The 19,995-nt window shown below is 41.1% G+C and overlaps 1 protein-coding gene across 1 annotated transcript in view; it reads left to right on the top strand.

The window, feature by feature from the left end:
• LOC145395006 (high affinity cationic amino acid transporter 1-like) overlaps positions 1 to 19,995 on the top strand; it is a 116,995-nt gene that overhangs the window by 56,300 nt on the left and 40,700 nt on the right. The window contains exon 8 of the mRNA XM_080268751.1: positions 15,282 to 15,421. Within this exon, the coding sequence (XP_080124877.1) occupies positions 15,282 to 15,421 (140 nt within the window). The remainder of the gene's footprint in view (positions 1 to 15,281; positions 15,422 to 19,995) is intronic.

Below are 19,995 nucleotides of genomic sequence, written 5' to 3' on the forward strand. Positions count from 1 at the left end.
GAGCATGGTGGTTTGGTGCGGGCCTTATTTGGTGCAAAATGACCTGCGAGCTTCCACACTGCTACATTTTGTGGCTGCGAACAGAATCTTGACTCCACAGAGGGGCAATCCGCGAATCTATGAGACCCGCAGAAGTTGAATCTGTGAATGTGGAGGGCTGCCTGTATTGTAGTTTAGCTAACTTTAGAAATTGGGACACCTCTCAGGGAGTAGACTGTAGCACCAGTCGAGCAGGACAGTACACCCAAGATGGATGGAAAGCTGATGACGGAGAGCCAGAGCTCCTACTTCATCAGCCATTGGAACTAGCTCCTGATCATCCACCTTTGCTGTACTTTTTCAGTGTTTCAGTAACACAGAGAGTAGGCCAGCATGCTCTGCAATACAGGTTTCTCTAACTGTCAACACCAAACTACATGCACATTACGCACTACACTTCCCATTCAAAATTTAGACTAAAATGGTGTCTAATAACCAAGTCTTGGAGCCCCCGGGGGGGGGGGACCATAAATGCCCCCACCATCCTCCTCTCTCCCGGTGACGACTCAGTGAGTTGCCTGGAACCACTGTCTGACACACTTCTTCTTCATTTCTGCAACATTCACACCCTTTCCTCTAACTTTCTCTCCGTTGAGCACCAGCTCTACTCTTCTAAACCTCACATTTTCTTCATAACTGAGACTCAGCTGTCTGAGGCAACTGATAGCAAACGCTTCTCTGTATCCTCCTACTTTCTCCATATTTATATCAAAGCCAGAGGTGGCTGTTGTGTATATGTGCACAACGACCTATCTTGCTGTTGTGTTCCTGAACTTGATTCTTCTGAATTCTCTACTCTCTGGCTTCAGCTTTTGTGTCATTCTCTGACTAAATATACAGTAATCCCTCCAAGATCCAGCATAATAGAGCCAAAGGCATGTCCGGGATTTGGTTTTGTCCGGAACTTGGAAAAAATGCCCCGGGACAGGTACTCATAGACCCTAGCTCAACCTAACTTTGAAAGCCACCTAAATAACTCCCTACGGCACATGCACAGCAGCTATTTAAGACCTTGTTCACACAAATAAGGGACAGAAACCATAAAATAAATGAAAAGGAACCAGAGAATGAGGAATTAGAAGTCTATCTATCTATCTATCTATAGCCCGACGCCCTAATCCCGCAAAGGGTGGCCGCAGACAAAACGCCTCGAAGTCACTCTGTCACCCACCATTTGACTCCCCTCCCCCCAACTCACCCCCCCCTTCATCATATACCTCTCAACTCCATCCCTCCACCTCATCCTCGGTCTACCCCTCCCTCTCCCTCCCTCCACCTCACCTACATACACCCTCCTAGTCAGTCTTTCATTCTCCATCCTCTCCACATGTCCAAACCACCTCAGTGTATTTCTCCTAATCTTTTCAACCACATCCACATCTACCCCACAACGTTCCTTCACTTCTTCATTCGTCAACCTGTCCTTCCACGTCACTCCACATGCTCCTCTCAAGTAACTCATTTCCACTGCTCTCACTCTTGACTTGTTCCCTTCTTGCAAGGTCCACGCCTCGCTTCCATACGTCAGGGTAGGGATCACAATACCATCATGCAGTGACTTCTTAACTTCCATACTCACCTCCCTATTTCTCATCACTGCCTTCAGTGTACCAACAACCTTCCTTCCCTGCTGTACCCTTTCATTTACTTCATCCCCCAAAGTTCCATCCTTACTCATCACACTACCCAAGTACTTGAATGCACTCACATTCTCCATATCCTCACCATCCAACCTCACTGCACACTCTGTGACTTCATTCCTCTCAAACACCATAACTTTACTTTTGTTTACATTAACTTTCAGCTTCCTCCTCCTACACACTGTCCCAAATTCATTCACCAAACCTTGCAACTCCCATTCATCTTCACTCAACAATACTGTATCATCATCAAACAGCAACACCGGAAGCTTCCAAATCTCACCCTCATTCATTAGGGCCACCCCCACATCCACTGCCCTACCTTGAACCTCCTTTACAACCCCATCCAGATATATATTAAACAGCCATGGAGACATTACACACCCCTGTTTCAGTCCCACATTGAGATCAAAGAACTTGATTATGGAAAATACTTAGGGTTCTACAGGGTACTTATGACACGTCCGTGGCCGTCGTGAAGATTAACCTGCCTCCTCTATGGCTCTGACAATGGTGAAGGTGCACTTGAAGCACATACAGTAATCCATTGTTGCTCTGCATTTAATCCTTTTGCACTGTGAATTATAATTGTTTAACACTGCACATTCTCTTCTTACTTGCCCCACACCAGTTGCAACACACCAGTGTTGCACTCTGCACTTAATCCTTTGCACTCTGAATTCTTATTTCTTAACACTTCACAACACTGTAAATTCCCATGTGGTGTAGTGGTGAGATATTGAAGTTTATTCACTGTTTACTCACAAAAACAAGCATGTGGGCAGCCATTGCAAGGAGAGAGCAGTCACGACGATGGGTAGGTGGAAACTGGGGATGATGCAGGGGAGCTCTATTGGACGTCATCAGAACTACATGCCAAAACACAGCTGTTCATCACCTCACGGCAAATTTAGAGTAGGGATGAACACACATTGACCTTTTTTTTTGCATTTTGATGTTTTTTTTGGCAATTTTTGGACCCAAGCCCAAAATGTCCACGACTTGGGTGTCCGAGTCTTAGAGAGATTACTGTATCTCTGCTGTTTACTTATCTCCCAGTTCTACTGACCATGAAAAATTCATTGACTGTCTTACTTCTACGATGGAACACATCCTATCCATTTCTCCTTTCCCAGAAATCTCCATTCTAGGAGATTTCAATATTCACCAACATCCTTGATCCTCCTTTCCTTTCACTGATCCACCTGATGAATAAGTCTTCATCTTTTCTATCCTTAATGACCTAGAGCAGCTTGTACAGCACCCCACCTGTATCCCTGACTGCCTTGGAGAGAGTTCCAACATACTTGATCTCTTCCTTACAACTAATCCTTCTGCTTATGGTGTTAATCTTTCCTCTCTGTTGGGCTCCTCCAATCACAACCTTATTACCTTAACCTGTCCTATTGCTTCAGTATGGCCTGTGAACCCTCCAAAGAAATGTCGTCTGTGGCAGTCTGGAGCTGCAGAGTGGGAGACCTTCCGGCAGTACTCTGATTTTCCCTGGAATGATTATTGTTTCCATAGCTGGGAGCCATCTGAGTGTGCCTTGCTCATTACGAAGGTTATTCTCTCGGGAATGGAAGCATACATTCCCTTCTCGTATCCTTTAATGCTGTGCACAACTAGGAGAGGTCCTATAAAAGGTACTGGAGCCAACCCACCCCTGAATCACATCTTTTTCATGTTTCTGCCTGGAATCGTGTTAAGTCTGTTTTTCGCTCTGCTAAAAATAATTTCATATGTACTAAATGCTCACAATTCTCAAACTCAAATGCTTTCTGCTCCTTCTGGCACCTTGCCAAAAACCTTTCTAACAGCTTTACCCCATCATCCTTCCCTCCTCTTTTCTACTCTGATGGCTCTGTAGCTATTTCTTCTGATAAAGCAGATCTCTTCACTCAGACTTTCTTGTCCAGTTCCACCTTAGACGATTCCGGTGCTGTTCCTCCATCACTTCCACCCCCTCTGACTTCTTCATGGCTGACATTAAAATTTCTTCAACTGATGTATTTTCTGCCATCACTGGCCTCAGTACTAACAAGGCATATGGGCCTGATGGGGTCCCTCCTGTTGTCCTCAAGAACTGTGCTTCTGTGCTTACACCCTGCCTAGGTAAACTCTTTTGCCTTTGTCTGTCAACTTGTACCTTTCCTTCTTGCTAGAAGTTTGCTCTCATTCAGCCTGTCCTAAAGAAGGGTGACCATTTCCAATCCTGTAACTATCCCCCAATTAGTTGAACATCCTATGTCTCAAAAGCTTTCAAATCTGTTCCTAACATAAATATTTTAAAGCGTCTTTCCTATCACAACCTTCTATATGATTGTCAGTTTGGGTTCCGTCAGGGACGCTTCACTGGCGATCTTTTCACCTACATTTCAGACTCCTGGTCATCCGCCTTTTGGGACTTTGGTGAAAGCTTTGCCATTGCACTTAACATCTCAAAAGATTTCAGTCAGGTCTGGCATAAATCATAAATTTCCAATCTGCCCTCTTAGAGTTTCTATCCTTCTGTCTGTGCCCTCATCTCTAGCTTCCTTTCTGGTCATTCTACAGTGCTCGTCAGAAGTATTCAGCGTTGTCCGCCGGGCGCGCAATACTTATGGCCCAAAAAGAATCACCCATTTTTAGGGGTAAGAATTGAGCCACAAGTTTGAGCTCCGAGCATGACGTCACGGTAGCCTGGGGCCTTCTGACGCGCTGGTTGGTTCCCGCCTCAGTCGCCCACGGGCTGCCTGAGAGAGAGGAGCTCCGCCGAGTGTCCCTCTCAAATTGCGCCATTTTTTACCGAGTGTCCCGCAGTGTTTTGGCCTTCAAAACTTTGTTATGGCACCTACCCGTGAACTATCGAGTGAAATCATATCCCAGATCATTGCTCTAAAGGAGGCAGGCCACCAGACAAAGGAAATTAGTGAATTGGTTGGTGTGGCACGATCGACAGTGCGTCGTTGGTGTGCGCGGTTTCGGGAGGAAAACAGTGGTGAAGTTCCCACAAAGAAACCGAGGTCTGGTAGGCCTAGGAAAACTTCCCCAAGGTCTGTTAATGTTTTAAAACGTGCAGTGGAGTTTAATCCTCGTGTGAGTGCAAGGAAAATTAAGGAGAGCAACCCAGAAGTGTTTGGTGAGGTGTCAGTGAGAACAGTGTCTCGTAGGGTGCATGAGCTTGGTTACACAAGTCACAGGCCTGTGAAAAAGCCTCTTCTCTCTAGCAGCCAGAGAATTCGTAGGCTTGCCTTTGCTAATAAATATCTAAATTGGGGTGAGGAGCAATGGTTGTCAGTGTTGTGGTCTGATGAGGCAACGTTTAGTGTTACCTGTAACAGAGGAGCATGCAAAGGTAGTGACCCACTTGACTCACGGTATGTAGAAAGCACAGTTAAACATCCTGATTCACTCATAGTATGGGGTTGTTTTTCAGGGAAGGGTTTGGGGAAGCTTGTTGTACTTCCCAAGAACCTCAGAGTGAATCAGGATGTTTACCTGGAGCTTCTGTGTGATCATTTACCAGACTCCTTCGAGCTAACAGGTGCACGAGTGTTTCAGCAGGACGGTGCACCTGCTCACAAGGCCAAATCGGTCACCAATTGGCTTCGTGACTGCGAGGTATCATTCATGACAGACTGGCCAGGAAATAGCCCAGACCTCAACCCGATTGAAAACCTCTGGTACCTCGTAAAGAAGAGTCTCCAAGGGAAGGACGTGAGCTCTCTGCCTAAGCTGGAAGCCGCCATTCGTGACTCCTGGGACAAAATACCGCTCCAGCACCTCAGGAGCCTCGCCCTTTCACTTCCAAGACGTCTCAGGTCTGTGAAGAAACGTAAAGGCTACCCTACGAAGCACTAAAGGTAAATAAAATGCATTATTTATATGTTTTTTCAATGTTGAAAGGTTTGTTTCTCAGGAGGGACGCAGGGCGCTCCATACTTCTGACGAGCACTGTATAGCTGCTGTTGTAGTCAGCCATCATTCTTCTCCTAGATCTATCAACAGTGTTGTTCTTCAGGGCTGTCCTATCACCAACTCTCTTCCTTTTATTCATCAGTGACCTTCTAAGGTGTACATATAACCCTGTCCACTCGTATGCTGATGACTCCACCCCTCACTTTTCCATTCGCTTCCTGCAGCATCCATCTCAGCAGGTACTTCAACAAATGGGATGAGGCTATGGACTACATAATATCTGACTTGGCTCGTATCTCTGACTGGGGTGAAAGTAATCTTGTTGTTTTTAATGCATCAAAGACTCAGTTCTTACACCTATCAACTTGACAAAATCTTCCACAGGAGTACCCAGTAATGTTTATTAATATCCAGCCCAATCCTGCATCATCCTTAAACATGCTTGAGGTATCATCCTCTCGGGATTTATCTTGGAAAGATCACATTACATCTATTGTAAAATCTGCTTCCAAGAGATCAGATGTGGTAAACCAACTGTGTACCTTTTTACCCCTGCACATTTGTTAACTTTACACATGGGTTTTTATTCGTCCCTGTGTAGAGTACAACTCTCATGTGAGAGGGGGCTTCCCACATACAGCTTTTCTCAAGAGGGTGGAGTCACAGGCTTTTAGTCTCATTAACTCTCCTCCTCTTACTGGCTCCCTTCAACCTCTGTCTCTTCGCTGCACTGCTGCATCTTTATCTCGTTTCTGTCGCTACTTCAGTGGTCACTGCTCCTCTTAACTGTCTGATTGCATCCCTCCACCTCTATGACATGTTGTAGCACCTGTCTAGCAACAAACTCTCATCCCTTTTCTGTCCAACTCTTTAATGCAAGAGTTAACTGTTACTCTCAGTCCTTCATTTATGCAACAGGTCAACTGTGGAACTGTCTCCCTTTTTTTAAATTTCCTACTTCCTATGATTTCCAGTCTTTCAAATGCCGTGTGTCCAGGTGTCTCAAAATGAACAGATCATGAATTTGGCTGTCTGTTGTATTGTTTTTGTTTTTTTCTTGGAAGGAATGGTTTGTGGGCTCCTGGCCTTTGGTTCCTTCTTCCTTGCATAAAAAAAAAAAAACTGTTGTAATACTTTATTGTTTATAATATTCCTATCGACAGTTTCTTGAATGGGTACAGTTAGACCCAGTAAAATCTTCTCTCTCTCCTCTCCTACCCCTAACCCTTTGAGATTCCGATGACATGTTCACGTGTCTTTTCATATCCAACCTCAGAGATTCTGAAGATGCAAACACAGGTCATTTTAAGATACTTTTGTAAAATATTCATCATAAATTTTGTTTAAGTGTCATAAATTCAACTCATCATTTTGACTTTTTATTTTCTTTGTTTTCCTTTTGAACTTACTGTGATAAAATACAACTATTCAGCTTAAAAATGACACCAATACCAGCATTCTGTCTTGAGTATATTTACACAGACTGATTAAAAAAAAAAAAAAAAAAATCATTAAGTGAATACTGTATGTGGCCGAGAATCATACAAAATTGTGCATCTTTTTTCTTTCGCTTTACTGTGCAATAACATGCATAAATAGCCATAAACTATATATCATTGTAAAGGTAATAAACTTGCATAGTTCAAGCCAGATTTATATATCTTCACTTTATTCTTGGCAAATATTTTTCTGTGGCATGGTATAAATTTTTGGTTTTCGCCTAACAACAACTTGTCATTTTAACATTTTATTTTCTTGGTTTTCCTTCTTTGAACATACTGCAGTAAAGTAAAACTGTTCAGCTTTAAAATGACACTAAAACAAACATTCTATCATGAAAAGTATATTCACACAGGCCGATCACAGAAAAAGATCGCTAAGCTAATATGCGTCCAGCAATCATATGAAATTGTGCATCCTTTTTCTTTTGCTTTACTGCACAGTAACATGCATTAATAGCCATAAACTATACATCATTGTAGAGGTAATTTATCGTAGTTTTGCGTGGTATAAACCAGATGTATGTATCTTTTATTACATTATTCTTGGCAAATATTTTTCTACGGTAAGGTATAAAATTTTTGGTTTCTGCCTAACTTCAACTTGTCATTTTGACTTTTATAAATTTTTTTCTCCTTTTTTGAACATGCTGCGATAAAGTGCAACTACTTAGCTTTAAAAAGACACCAAAACCAGCGTTCTATCGTGAAAAATATATTTACATAGACTGATCAAAGAAAAATACAGTAATCCCTTGAAGACCCAGACACCCCAAGTCCCGAACATTTTGGGCTTGGGATCTGGGTCACTTAAAAAAAAAAAAAAAAAAAAAAAAAAAAAAGCCAATGTGTATTCATCCTCACTCTAAATTTGCCGCGCGGTGATGAACAGCTGTGTTTTGGTGTGTAGTTCCAGCAACGACTGCTAGAGCGCCCCTGCATCCTCCCCATTTCCTGCCTGCCTACCGTCGTGACTGCACGCTCATCGCCATGGCTGCCTGTGTGCTCGCTTTTGTGAATAAACTGCAATACCTCGCCATTAGACCACATGGGAATTTACAGTGTTGTGCAGTGTTAAGAAATTAGAATTCAGAGTGCAAAGAATTAAGTGCAGAGTGCAACACTGCCGTGTTGCAACTGGCATGGGGCAAGTAATAAGAGAATGTGCAGTGTTAAACAATTATAATTCACAGTACAAAGGATTAAGTGCAGAGCAACAATGGATTACTGTATGTGCTTCAAGTGCACCTTCACCACTGTCAGAGCCATAGAGGAGGCAGGTTAATATCCGCAATGGCCACAGACGTGTTGTAAGTACCCTGTACACTGCTAAATATTTTCATTACTTCTGATTTCTCATTCTCTGGTTCCTTTTCATTTATTTTATGGTTTCTGTCCCTTATTTGTGTGACTAGGGTCTTAAATAGGTGCTGTGCATGTCTAGTAGGGAGTTATTTAGGTGACTTTCTAAGTTAGGTTGGGTTGAAGTCTATAAGCACCTGTCCAGGGGCATATTTCCCGAGTTCCAGACAAGACCAAGTCCCGGACGTTGCTTGGGCTCTATTACGTCGAATCTTAGAGGGATTATTGTATCAAGGTGCGAAGATGCAGGTCAGTTTTAGAGCGGCTGACTCTATGACAGGTGTACAGTAAAACTTCGATATAAGAGACTGCAATATACTGGAATTCGCTTTTATTGGAATCAAGGAGCCGATCAGACTATATTCTTATATATCGGAAAAAGTCTGATAAAGCTGGAATCGGTCCAGACTGCCAGACCACTTCAGTTATGCTCACCACAGTAAGGTAAATAAAAGACATGTTTTAGTTTACAGTACAGTATTATTATATATATTATACCATTTGATTATTGTAGTGAATGTATAATACAGTACAGTACTGCAGTGATAGTGAAAAACTGTTGGTGCGATCCAGACTAATGTGTGATGTATCTGAAAAAGTCTGGGTTAGCAAGGGGAAGTCCAGATGTCTCTTTTATCGGACTGGCTTGGACTTGAAATAGTCTGTTATAGTGAGGCTTTACTGCAATCTAGCCGGAACTGAAACCTGATAGAGTTAATAACATGGTACAGTATTTAGAAATTTTGTTCTTATTTGGAGATTTCGACATTTTTAGATTTTTTCTATAACCTTTTCACAGATGCAGTATTGTCACACTGTCTATCTATCTATCTAGTGCCAGACGCCTCAATCCCGTTTGGGGTGGCCACAAACAAATCGCCTCCAAGTCGCCCTGTCCCCCGCCATTTCACTGCCCTGCTCCCAACTCACACCCCCCTCTCTCATATACCTCTCCACCCCATCCCTCCATCTCATCCTCGGCCTCCCCCTCCCTCTTCCCCCCTCCACCTCACTCACATACACTCTCTTCGTCAGTCTTTCATCCTCCATCCTCTCCACATGGCCAAACCACCTCAGTGTGTTCCTCATAACGCTTCCTATCACATCCACATCCACACCACAACGCTCCTTTATATCCTCATTCGTCAGCCTGTCTCTCCATGTGACTCCACAGGCTCCTCTTAAATAACTCATTTCCACTGCTCTCACTCTTGACTTGTGTCCTTCCAACAATGTCCAAGCTTCACTTCCGTATGTTAGAGTTGGTATCACAATACTGTACTGTCATGTAGTAACTTTTTCACTTCCATGCTCACTTCCCTGTTTCTTATCACTGCTTTCAACGAACCAGCAACCTTTCTTCCCTGCTGTACCCTTTCAAGCACTTCACCCTCCAAACCTCCATCCTTACTCATCACACTACCCAAATACTTAAACGTACTCACATTTTCCAATTTCTCACCATCCAACCTCGCTGTACATTCACTAACTTCACCTCTCTCAAAGACCATCACTTTACTCTTCCCTACATTCATCTTTAGGTTCCGTTTCTTACACACTGATATACTGTATTTTATTCTGGATAATGACAAGCAGTTATATTTAGCTGATAGAAACTATTCTGTCAGGGCTCATTAACCCTTAAACCGCGGGCTTGTTTTGCTTTGACCTGCGGCTCCCGCTGGCATATTCGCGCTCCGACAGACTCTCTAAAAATATTTGCCAAAAATCAGTTATTAGTCCTAGAATATTAAAATCACATATGCTTATGGCACATACCTTCAGCTTTCTCCTGGGGTGTTTCTTGAGCCTTCGTCGAGTACCGTAGGACTTGTGGAGACCTCTGAAGTTGGGTAACGAAGTCTCCACTTTACACTTCCCGACAACTCGTAATATGATTACCACAGCCTGGTATTATCACTAGAAACACTATTCTATGATTCTCAAATAGTTTGGAATCCATACTCCAAAAAAAACCCACTGTGAAAGCAATGAAAATTACGAGGGCGTATGACCATCCCACTTCCGATCGTTCGCCGCTGGTGGTGTCATTTATTATTCATAAAAATACTCACAGTTTATATTTCTATTACTATATAACACATATATATATCTGCAGTCTTTATCCATAAGTTTCCTTCAGTAATAGTAGTTTATTGTCACTGTAGGGATTCAATTTCTTTCAGTAAAATACGTAGCATTCACTTTCTCGTCCTGTATACTAGCATTGAGAGTGAATGTCACTTTCACCTTCACTCTCATAACTCATAGTATTCCTGCATGCTAGAGTGAAACTTTCACTTTCATTACTCCTAGTATATATACTCGTATTCTTATAATACTACTCATTTACATTTCTATTTACGTTCTCTATTTTATTTACATTATTTACATTTCTATTTTATTTACACTGTGTTATGCACTGTCACTTGAAGTAACGTATAAAACTATTTTCCACTGTTCACATATATTTACATTCATAGCTTTCACTTGCTGTTTACACATTATTTACACATTATTTACAATTCCACTTGCACTGTTTTACTCAACAGAAAGATCGTAGTCACTCTCTTTCAATTGTCAGGCCTTTACCTCTTTCCACACGAGGTTTAGTAGGGGGTATAGGTCACAGGGCCCTTTGCATGGGGCTATAAAAGCGGCGGAAGTTAGCAGGAGCGAATCTGACATACCTTCATATTGAAAGACGACAATGAACTGATAGTTGTGGCCTCCTGCCGCCTGGCTAGGGTGAGTGCAATACTACCAACTTCAGTCTTGTGAGACCTGTTAATATATAGCAATGAAATGATTGGCAGGAAACCAAGACAATACATAATAAATTTTTTAGTTCCAGGTGAATGTAAATATCACTTAGGCCTTTCCCTTCTTTTCTTATATATATTTTTATTATGAAAATAGATTTTACGGCATATTTCAAGGGGAAATAAACAGCAAAAATTAGCGAAGAGTGCATGTGAGGTGTTGTCAGGTGATAATTAGCCAATTCTAGGTGTATGGCACTCTTACTTACCTTATTTCTTTCTTGTATATATTATTTGGTATAAGAATAGGGCATAGGGCTTATTTCAATAGATGAAATCAGTGAAAAATTCCAGGGAAGATTTACTTAGCGCAGCACGGCCGGGTAGGCAAGAGGATAGGGTAATGGAGGGGAGGTAGGGAGGGGAGTCAAGAATGGGGAGAAATGGCTAAATTGTCAACAATGGATGGGAGTACAGATGAGACTAGGAGTGTTGACTAGTGTTGGACATTGGCAGTACTGATAGATGATACAAGCCACCACTTGAAAGCCCGGGCGAATTCAAAATAACACAGAATCACAAAAGTGACGCCCCGCAGTATGATCCCTTGCTCCCAAGCGTCACGAAAGTGACGCCCCGCGGTTAAGGGGTTAACACACCATGTCATAGCTTTCTGTCATTTGTTATCCTGTAGCACTGTGTACAGTTTATTCAGTCAAGTCTCATATATATTGTGGAGAGTATGACTTTAATTAATGAATGACTGATTTTTTTTTCCTAAAGGTTATTTTCAAAAGCAGATTGTTTAACTTCATTGGTGTTAGAGAGTTAATCTTGATACAACGAAAGTTCAGGAAAAGTGTGCTGTGCTCTACTGCAAGACTGTATTATATCCTGTACTCTAAACTTAAACAGTTAGAAAATTCACACATTAGCAACACCCCTACTACTTGGCTGGGTCTGTGTTTCTCAGGATTGTTGCCTGGTGTTTTTGCTCCTTTCAGGTGATCGTTGTTGTCATCTGTTTCACCAATGTAGTTTTCTGTTGTGCCCACTTTCTGTGGTTTCTGCTTCCTACCATTTTTGTGGTAAGCCTCATTCATTTGAGTACTGTGATTATGAAATCTTTAACTTAGGAGTTTGTCATTTATTAGTTAGTAATTTAAAGTGGCCAAACTAGCTTACTTAGCATGGTGAGTAACCTGTAGTCATAGTTGAACCTTATATTACTACATTGGACCCTGTTGTTTAATTTTACTCAGTACTTCAATTTAGATACTGTGGGGACTTTTTTTATGAGAATATTTTAACACAAGTGAACCACAGCATGGGTGGTTATATTTTACTAGACATGATGATGCCTTCATGTCTCCACGCAGTTGTTACACCAAGGCAAATGACTATGGTCGAGCAGTGTTATATGCTGTCCTTTGACCTGCTCCATTTGAATTTGTCTGATTATCTTTCATGGTTTGGAAGTGTGAGCTTCATCATTTTGCATGTGTTGTTTTGCTAATGTATTACTTTTTTTATTTATTTATTTATTTTTTTTGAGTATGATGATATAACTGTCCTCATTTGTGTCCTCGTAATTTTGGTGTGCAGTCTTTCATGTGACAACTTGTAGCATTGCTCTTCCACTATATGTATCTCATATTCTTAGTAGACTATCTCTTATGCATTGGAATGTGTATTTTGACGCATTTTTGAAGAATCTCTGTAAGATTTGCCCTTGCGTCATTAATATTTGATGTTTTAGAAGTGGTATGTCACTCAGTACTGCCTAAAATTGCCTTTTAAATTTTTCCATTCAGCTTCTAGTTATGAACTCTCCCATGCATGTAATTGGCTTATATGATATTATTTCTGAAAATAAGGTTGTATGTGATTATACACTGATGACTGGTATGTCCCATTGTAAAACATTATTAACTCAACCTTCTGATGCTGCCAGAAGTAGATCCAGGCAGCAGTATTTCTTTCATACATTGGCTAGTCAGTGCGTTGAAGTAAACTATCCTGCACATTACATTATTGTGCAGGTATACTGTTGTTGCTGGAGGGGGAGCACCTTCCTGCAGTGACACTGAAATAACCTGGTAGATCAACTACCTGGTTGTACAGAGATCCCCAAGCTTTGTACCAGTACCCTATTGGTGGACTGTAGAAGGACAGCTTTTGTTTACTGTCAACAAGTTCTCATTCAGATGAACCTTGGACCACATGAGCAACAAGAGGTGTAGCTTGTTTTTTTTTTTTTTTCATTCATTGCCAGACGCCATGTATCCCAGACAGGGTGGCCAAGGGCTTAGAGTTAATTGTTTTACAGGGAGGGGCACTAATCCTCCACCAACCCCACTTGACGTAGGGATGCCAACAGCATCTGGTGTTCCCAGGCGGTCACCCATCCAAGTACTAACCAGACCCACTCAGCCCCATTTTGGTATGGGGAAGCTAAGATATGAAAAACTGTACAGTAATTTGGATGCAACAAACTAATCACTTTATTCATAGATTTCACGGTCAGTTCATTGTCAGTCCTCAAGGCTGAGAGATCACATATGGTGGCTTACTAGTTTTTAACCCCCCCAAAACCTCAAATCTCCCACCCTGACTATTCCCCAGCTGCATTTTGGGTCCAATTTTCAGTTTTCACCAGGGTAAATTTTGGTCTTGTAGAGTTCAAGAGCTTGAATTTACACACCTGAAAATGTATATTTCACTCTCATGTTTAATGCTTACTGTACAAATGACCTTCAAAGTTAATGGAAGAACAAAAATAGGAAAATTTTGCAAAATACATTATTTTTGCCAAATAACCTTACAGAAATCACTAAAATTAATATGAATTGTGTGCCTAGGCATGGAACAAGTTGAAGGAATGAACATTAAAAAAAAAAAAAAAAAAAGCAAGATAAATAAATATATTCAACCTGTCTACAGTCGTCAGTATTAGAACTTTACATAGCAGGACTCGAAACTGACAACTTTCAGACATCAGTCTTTAGGGGTTAAATCATGCTACCTTGCTTGCCAGAAGTCAGTTTTCATTGATAACTCCAAATCCAAAGCTGGCATTAGGTATGGGACTGCCTTTCCCCTTTCAGAAGGAATGATGAACCTCTGTTTATATTGATGAACTTGGCCCCTTCAAGAGCATAAGTACATCCTGGCACTTTAGTTTTCACATAAGCAAAGCATCAAACTTACCATGTATATGTAGTGTGCTCACTATTGAACATTGAGAAAGTTGTATACAGTAATATTACAAATGCAGGAGCAAATCACAGATTGGTATGATTTGTAACACAGGAATTAGGTTAGGAAGGGGGCACCTGTCACAGTTTTATGGTAAGTTTTGGCTCAGTCAGGGCTGAAAGAATGCACCCATATGTTGCACGATATACTTAAAAATTTGGGGGGGAAAGAAAATAAATAAACCCACATTCTGAAGGACTGAAGTTTCCCACAGGATGAATTGAATATAAAATTACACTAAACTGCCTTTGAGCACAGTAATAATGACAGACTGATAAGGATATAAAAATGCACAGATATGGTAATGCACTGTAAATCTGCAGAACCTAATGCATAGGGTGAGTCACATGGCTAGTGAGGCCTAGCACTCCTTATGGTGATCATGGCAATGGCATCCCTGATCATATGGTTACAACTGAGCATCCTTTGTGGAACTTAAGGGTCACAGTTGTACTATAATCAAAGTGGCAGTGCAGCACCTCTCTCCTAGACTTTGGCTGTATTGAGATACATTCCATTGCTTATGTGTGAAGTGGGTTGTACAAATGGCACGTTTTTCTTCTTAAGGTGTTGGTAGTGACCTGTAAGAAGTAAACATTATCACCACTGTACCTTTCTTTGTTATATCAGAACTACTCAGGTGTCCTCTTTCTTTCAGTTTAAAAAAAGTAATTGGGTAAAAAAAAGAATTGTCATGGTTATTAGACTTTTTTCATCATGACTTTCAAAGAACCACACTGAGTTAATCAGCATTTTTTATTATGTTGTTAATGGTTTGTATTGTCTCTCTCCTTCCTCTGCTGCACAACACTACCCATCAGTCTGTTTGGAGCACTGTTTCCATTGCCTCGTGTGATCTATGCCATGGCCAGTGATGGGCTTATCTTTCGTTTCTTGTCAAGAATAAACAAGCGATTCAAGACTCCCACTCTTGCCACCATTATCTCAGGACTCTTTGCGGGTAAGTGGTGTTTATATCAGCAAGAATTTGAGAAACAACTGTAATATTCTTTTGTAGCTAATCCCAAACATTTTTATTCAGCTGGGAGTAACTCATAGATGTCTAAGACAGTTCATATTGTCACCATTAACCCTCTTATGCTTAGGACAACTAATATTCTTTTCTGCTAATACTGGAATATTTTATTCAGTGGAGGGTAGTAAGCTGTGGATCTTGAGAGAGTTAACTTATATAGTATGGAAGGTAGCAAAGGAAATACAGGCAAACCCCGATTTACGATACCCCTAGATGAAAAGCCCCGGTATTGTGATGGGGATAGAAACACCACTCTATCCCACCCATTGTAGGCTTACCCCAGGTTTTGCAATGAGTTTTGATTTTTTTTTTTTAAGATTTTGATGATATTTTAGACTTAAATTTTGTGTTTAGGTTGATTTGTAAACTGTTTTTAGACTTAGATTAATGTGTTTTAGTCATAGGTGGAGTGAACACTGTCATTTGAAGTATGGATTCTCACCCATCAGATGAGGTACAAAACAGTGTGGACAGCAAGGTGACTCAAAAAGGAATATTTCGTGTTTGACCATTGAACTTCTAACCTATCATGGAATATGTAATAATAATTTTGAATAAATATCAATAATTATGAAAGCCTTAAAAAGTGAAAATTTCTTGCATTGATGAAAACTTTGACATCGACAAATCAATGTTTACATTTCGGCTGTTCAAGGAAAAACACTTTGAAATACAAAGGAATTTTGAATAAATGTTGGAAACTAAGAGAGAAGAAAATAAAGAAGCTCAGCAACCAGAACAATAACTAAAACGACATTAAGAGGGGCTGGTGAAAAGGTTATCTCAATCGCATCATCGATCGATAAATCATGTGTTTACATTCGGGCTGTTCAAGGGCAAACACTTTGAAAATACAAAGGAATTTCCAAATGAATGCTGTATAATAAGAGAGAAGAAAATAAAGGAGCTCAACAACCAGAACAGTAACTAAAACGACATAAAGAGGGGCCGTTGAAAAGGCCATCCCGATTGCATCATCAATTGCATTCCCTGTCAAGAGAATTCCCTGTCAAAACAACAGCGATTCTCCATCACAACAGTTTGCACTTTGGACAATTCTGTGTCATTCATACAATATTAATATGCGTAGCGTATGTTTATTTAACTTTTCCGGGACCATCTGATGGTGGGATTGTATACAATGCTGCTGCTTTGTCTCTACTGAGTTTGAATATGAGTCAGAGATTGCATTCTCCAGTGACCTTGACTGGGTACAAGTAAGACAGGCACTGGTTTTAGGCTTGGGTTAGCTTCTTTTACAGCTGTTAGGCCATGGGTGGGTTTAGGACTTGGTTGGGGGGGAAACCCAAGGCTCAAAAATGCATCCCAATACTTTACATGTTAAATCTACCCCGAGATATGATACCCTGCCAAGCGATGGGTTTTTACTCAGGCAATTGCATTGTTAAACTGGGATTTGCCTGTATATGGTGCCTTTCATTAAATATCATCTTCATCATCATCATAATCATCATCATCATCCGGACCTCCTTGTCCACCCTAGGGCAGGGTGAGGAGTAGCAGTGTCCAGACAGCTCAAGTTTGTCTGGTCCGATGGGTCACACTTCCATTCATTCATCATTCAAGCCCCTGGAATCCTGGCTCTATCTGATACACCAAAAACATTCACCACATTCTGTAGCTTCACATAAACGTATTCGATAGTCAGTATGGACACTGCCACATTGAAAAGGGGTGCCAAATCCCTGATCATGCCCTTTTTACAATACTGTATTCATCCAGCCAGCATGATCTCTTGTCAGTCCCCTAGCCTCACCAATTTCCATACCTCTCATCTTCACACACTCACCTTCCATATACCTTCACCTTCTCCTTGGCCTACCTTGCCTCCTCCTTCCTTCAGATTTGCTCAGATATACTTTTTTTACCACTCTGTTGTTATCCATTGTCTCCACATGACCGTACCAAGTCAGTACACTCTCTTCATTTCTGGTGTCCTCAGACTTCCTCACTCCACATCTTTCACGAATCATAGTATTTCGTATCCGACCCACTCTCTTTACTACTCATACATTCCTCAGCAGTCCCAACTCCACGTCTTTTACTCTTGACATTTCATTTTCATGCCACACCGTAGTCTTATATCTGTATGTTAAAGTTGGCATTAACACTTCCTCATGTAAGCCTCGTGTAGCTGCAACACTCAAGCCTCTGTTTCTTATCAAGGCCTTCATAGCACCAGCTACATTCCTTCATTGTGTCACTCTACTTACCACTTCTTTTGCACATTTTCCTCTTTTCTGTCACTGTACCCAGGTATTTGAACTCTCTCACCAATTTCAGTCTCTCTCCATTCACTGTAACATCACACTTGGAGTCACCTTCTTTCTAAGTAACCATCACTTTACTCTTTTCTACATTTACTCTCAAGGCATGATACTTACTGACAACAGCAAAATTCTGCACAAGTCTATGAAGTTCTTGTCTGGTATTTGCAAGTTGTACTTCATCATCAGCATACAACAAATTTGAGATATTCCATCCATCACCATTCATTACCAACACCATCCCTCTCTCCATTACTTGTGTTTTTACTTCTCTCATCACCCCATCCATATATATATTGAACAACCATGGGGACATCACACAACCTTGTTGCACGCCTACAATGATCGTGAACCATTCACTCAGGTGCCCATTTACCCTTACACATGCCTCAGTACCATCATAAAAACTCTTGATGACACCTAGCAACATACCGTCTACACCGTACTTATGCAAGACCTTCCCCAATCCTTCTTTTTTTACTTCGTCGTGTGCTTTTTCCAGATCCATGAATGCCATAAACATCTTATAGTCCTTCTCACAAGCTTTCTCCACTAGCTGTCTTACTGCAAATATATGATCACACATCCTCTGCAACTCCTGAAGCCACCCTGTTCATCACTCACTAGGACTTCTGATATCTTTCTTACTTTCTCAATAATAATCCTACCATATATCCTCCCTACAACACTCAGTAAACTTATGTCACGAATATTCTTGTATTCACTTCACTCCCCTTTATTTTTGTACAGGGGTACAGTCACAGCCTTTTTCCACTCTGCTGGCACAGTTTCGCTCATCCTTGCCTTCTTACATATCTTTAACGAGCACTTCATTCCGCTTTCTCCACTACACTTAATCATCTTTGCGTACACCTCATCAGCCCTAGCTGCTTTCCCATTTTTCAGCTGCTTCACAGTGTTCTTCACCTGTGCGAGAGTCACGTTTCCTGGTACTGCATTCCTTCTCTGCACACCCCCAAAACTAATCATGTTTACAGTCACTGTTCCCTGTCTGTTCCCATTCATCAGGCTTTCCAAATATTCTTTCCATTTGGTCCTTACTTCATCCCCATGGGTTAATAATCATCCACTTACATCCTTTACACTTTCACAGTTCGTTCTGCTGTCACTTCTCCATTTCTGTACTTCTTTCCAGAATAACTTGCTGTTTTCGGAGTAATTTGCATTCATTTTTCTTCCAGGATCATCATTAACTCCTTGTTGTTCCTATTCATTAGTCTAATTACATGCTTGTTGCTCCCAATATATTCAGTTATTATTTCATTTGAACCCCTGTCCTGTAATCCTGTAACCAGTCTAGCCACTTCCTCTTCTTTTTCTTCACTTCTCTCTTAAACTCTTCATCCCACCATGCTGTACCTTTCTTCTTTGTTGTTCCTCTTGCCAAAACACACACTGCATTAGCATTCCTAAGTAAGCAATCTCTGTGTGCATTGTCTTTCTTAGAGGAATACATTTGACCAATACAGCCGTTGTTGAAAGGCATCTCAAATACTTTCAAATCCTGCTGGTTATTTCCTTTACCACATGCTTTACTCATGTTCAGATGAGTTATCATTATGTATATAAATTCTTCACTTACCAGTGCAGATGAAAAATGCACAGATGTCTGTGTAGTGGAGCCAGGATCCAGAATGTGAACGATGATGAATGACTGTGTGGCCCATTTCATTAGGTATGCTGTTGATAGATTTTCCGCTTTTATGCTTTCCCTTTCTTTGTGTCTGGATCCTACCATAGGTGGGAATAAAGTTGATGATGATGATGATGATGATGATGATGATGATGATGATGATGATGAATAAGCTTCGTAAGCAGCTGTTAAAGCTGATGGTTTAAAATGTAAGGGGTATAAGAAGCTCTTTATGTCAGGGAGTGACTTCCTGCTCAGAAGTATGCCACAGGAGAGTGGAATGTCAATTTTCACCATTCTGTATATATAAAAATCTATTCTTTGCTACAGGGATTATCATCATCATCATCATCATCATCTGGACCTCCTTTCCCACCCAAGGGCAGGGTGAGGAGTAGCATTGTCCAGACAGCCTAAATCTGCCCAGTCCAATGGGCCATGCTTCCATTCACTCATCATTCAAACCCCCGGAATAGTGGCTCTATTAGATACGCCAAAAACATTCACCATGATCTGTAGCTTCACATAAACATATCCGATTGAGTCAATCCGGATGC

Source organism: Coenobita brevimanus, chromosome 29 (assembly GCF_032717465.1).
Source record: "Coenobita brevimanus isolate Jiangsu-jjx chromosome 29, ASM3271746v2, whole genome shotgun sequence".
NCBI lineage: Eukaryota > Metazoa > Arthropoda > Malacostraca > Decapoda > Coenobitidae > Coenobita > Coenobita brevimanus.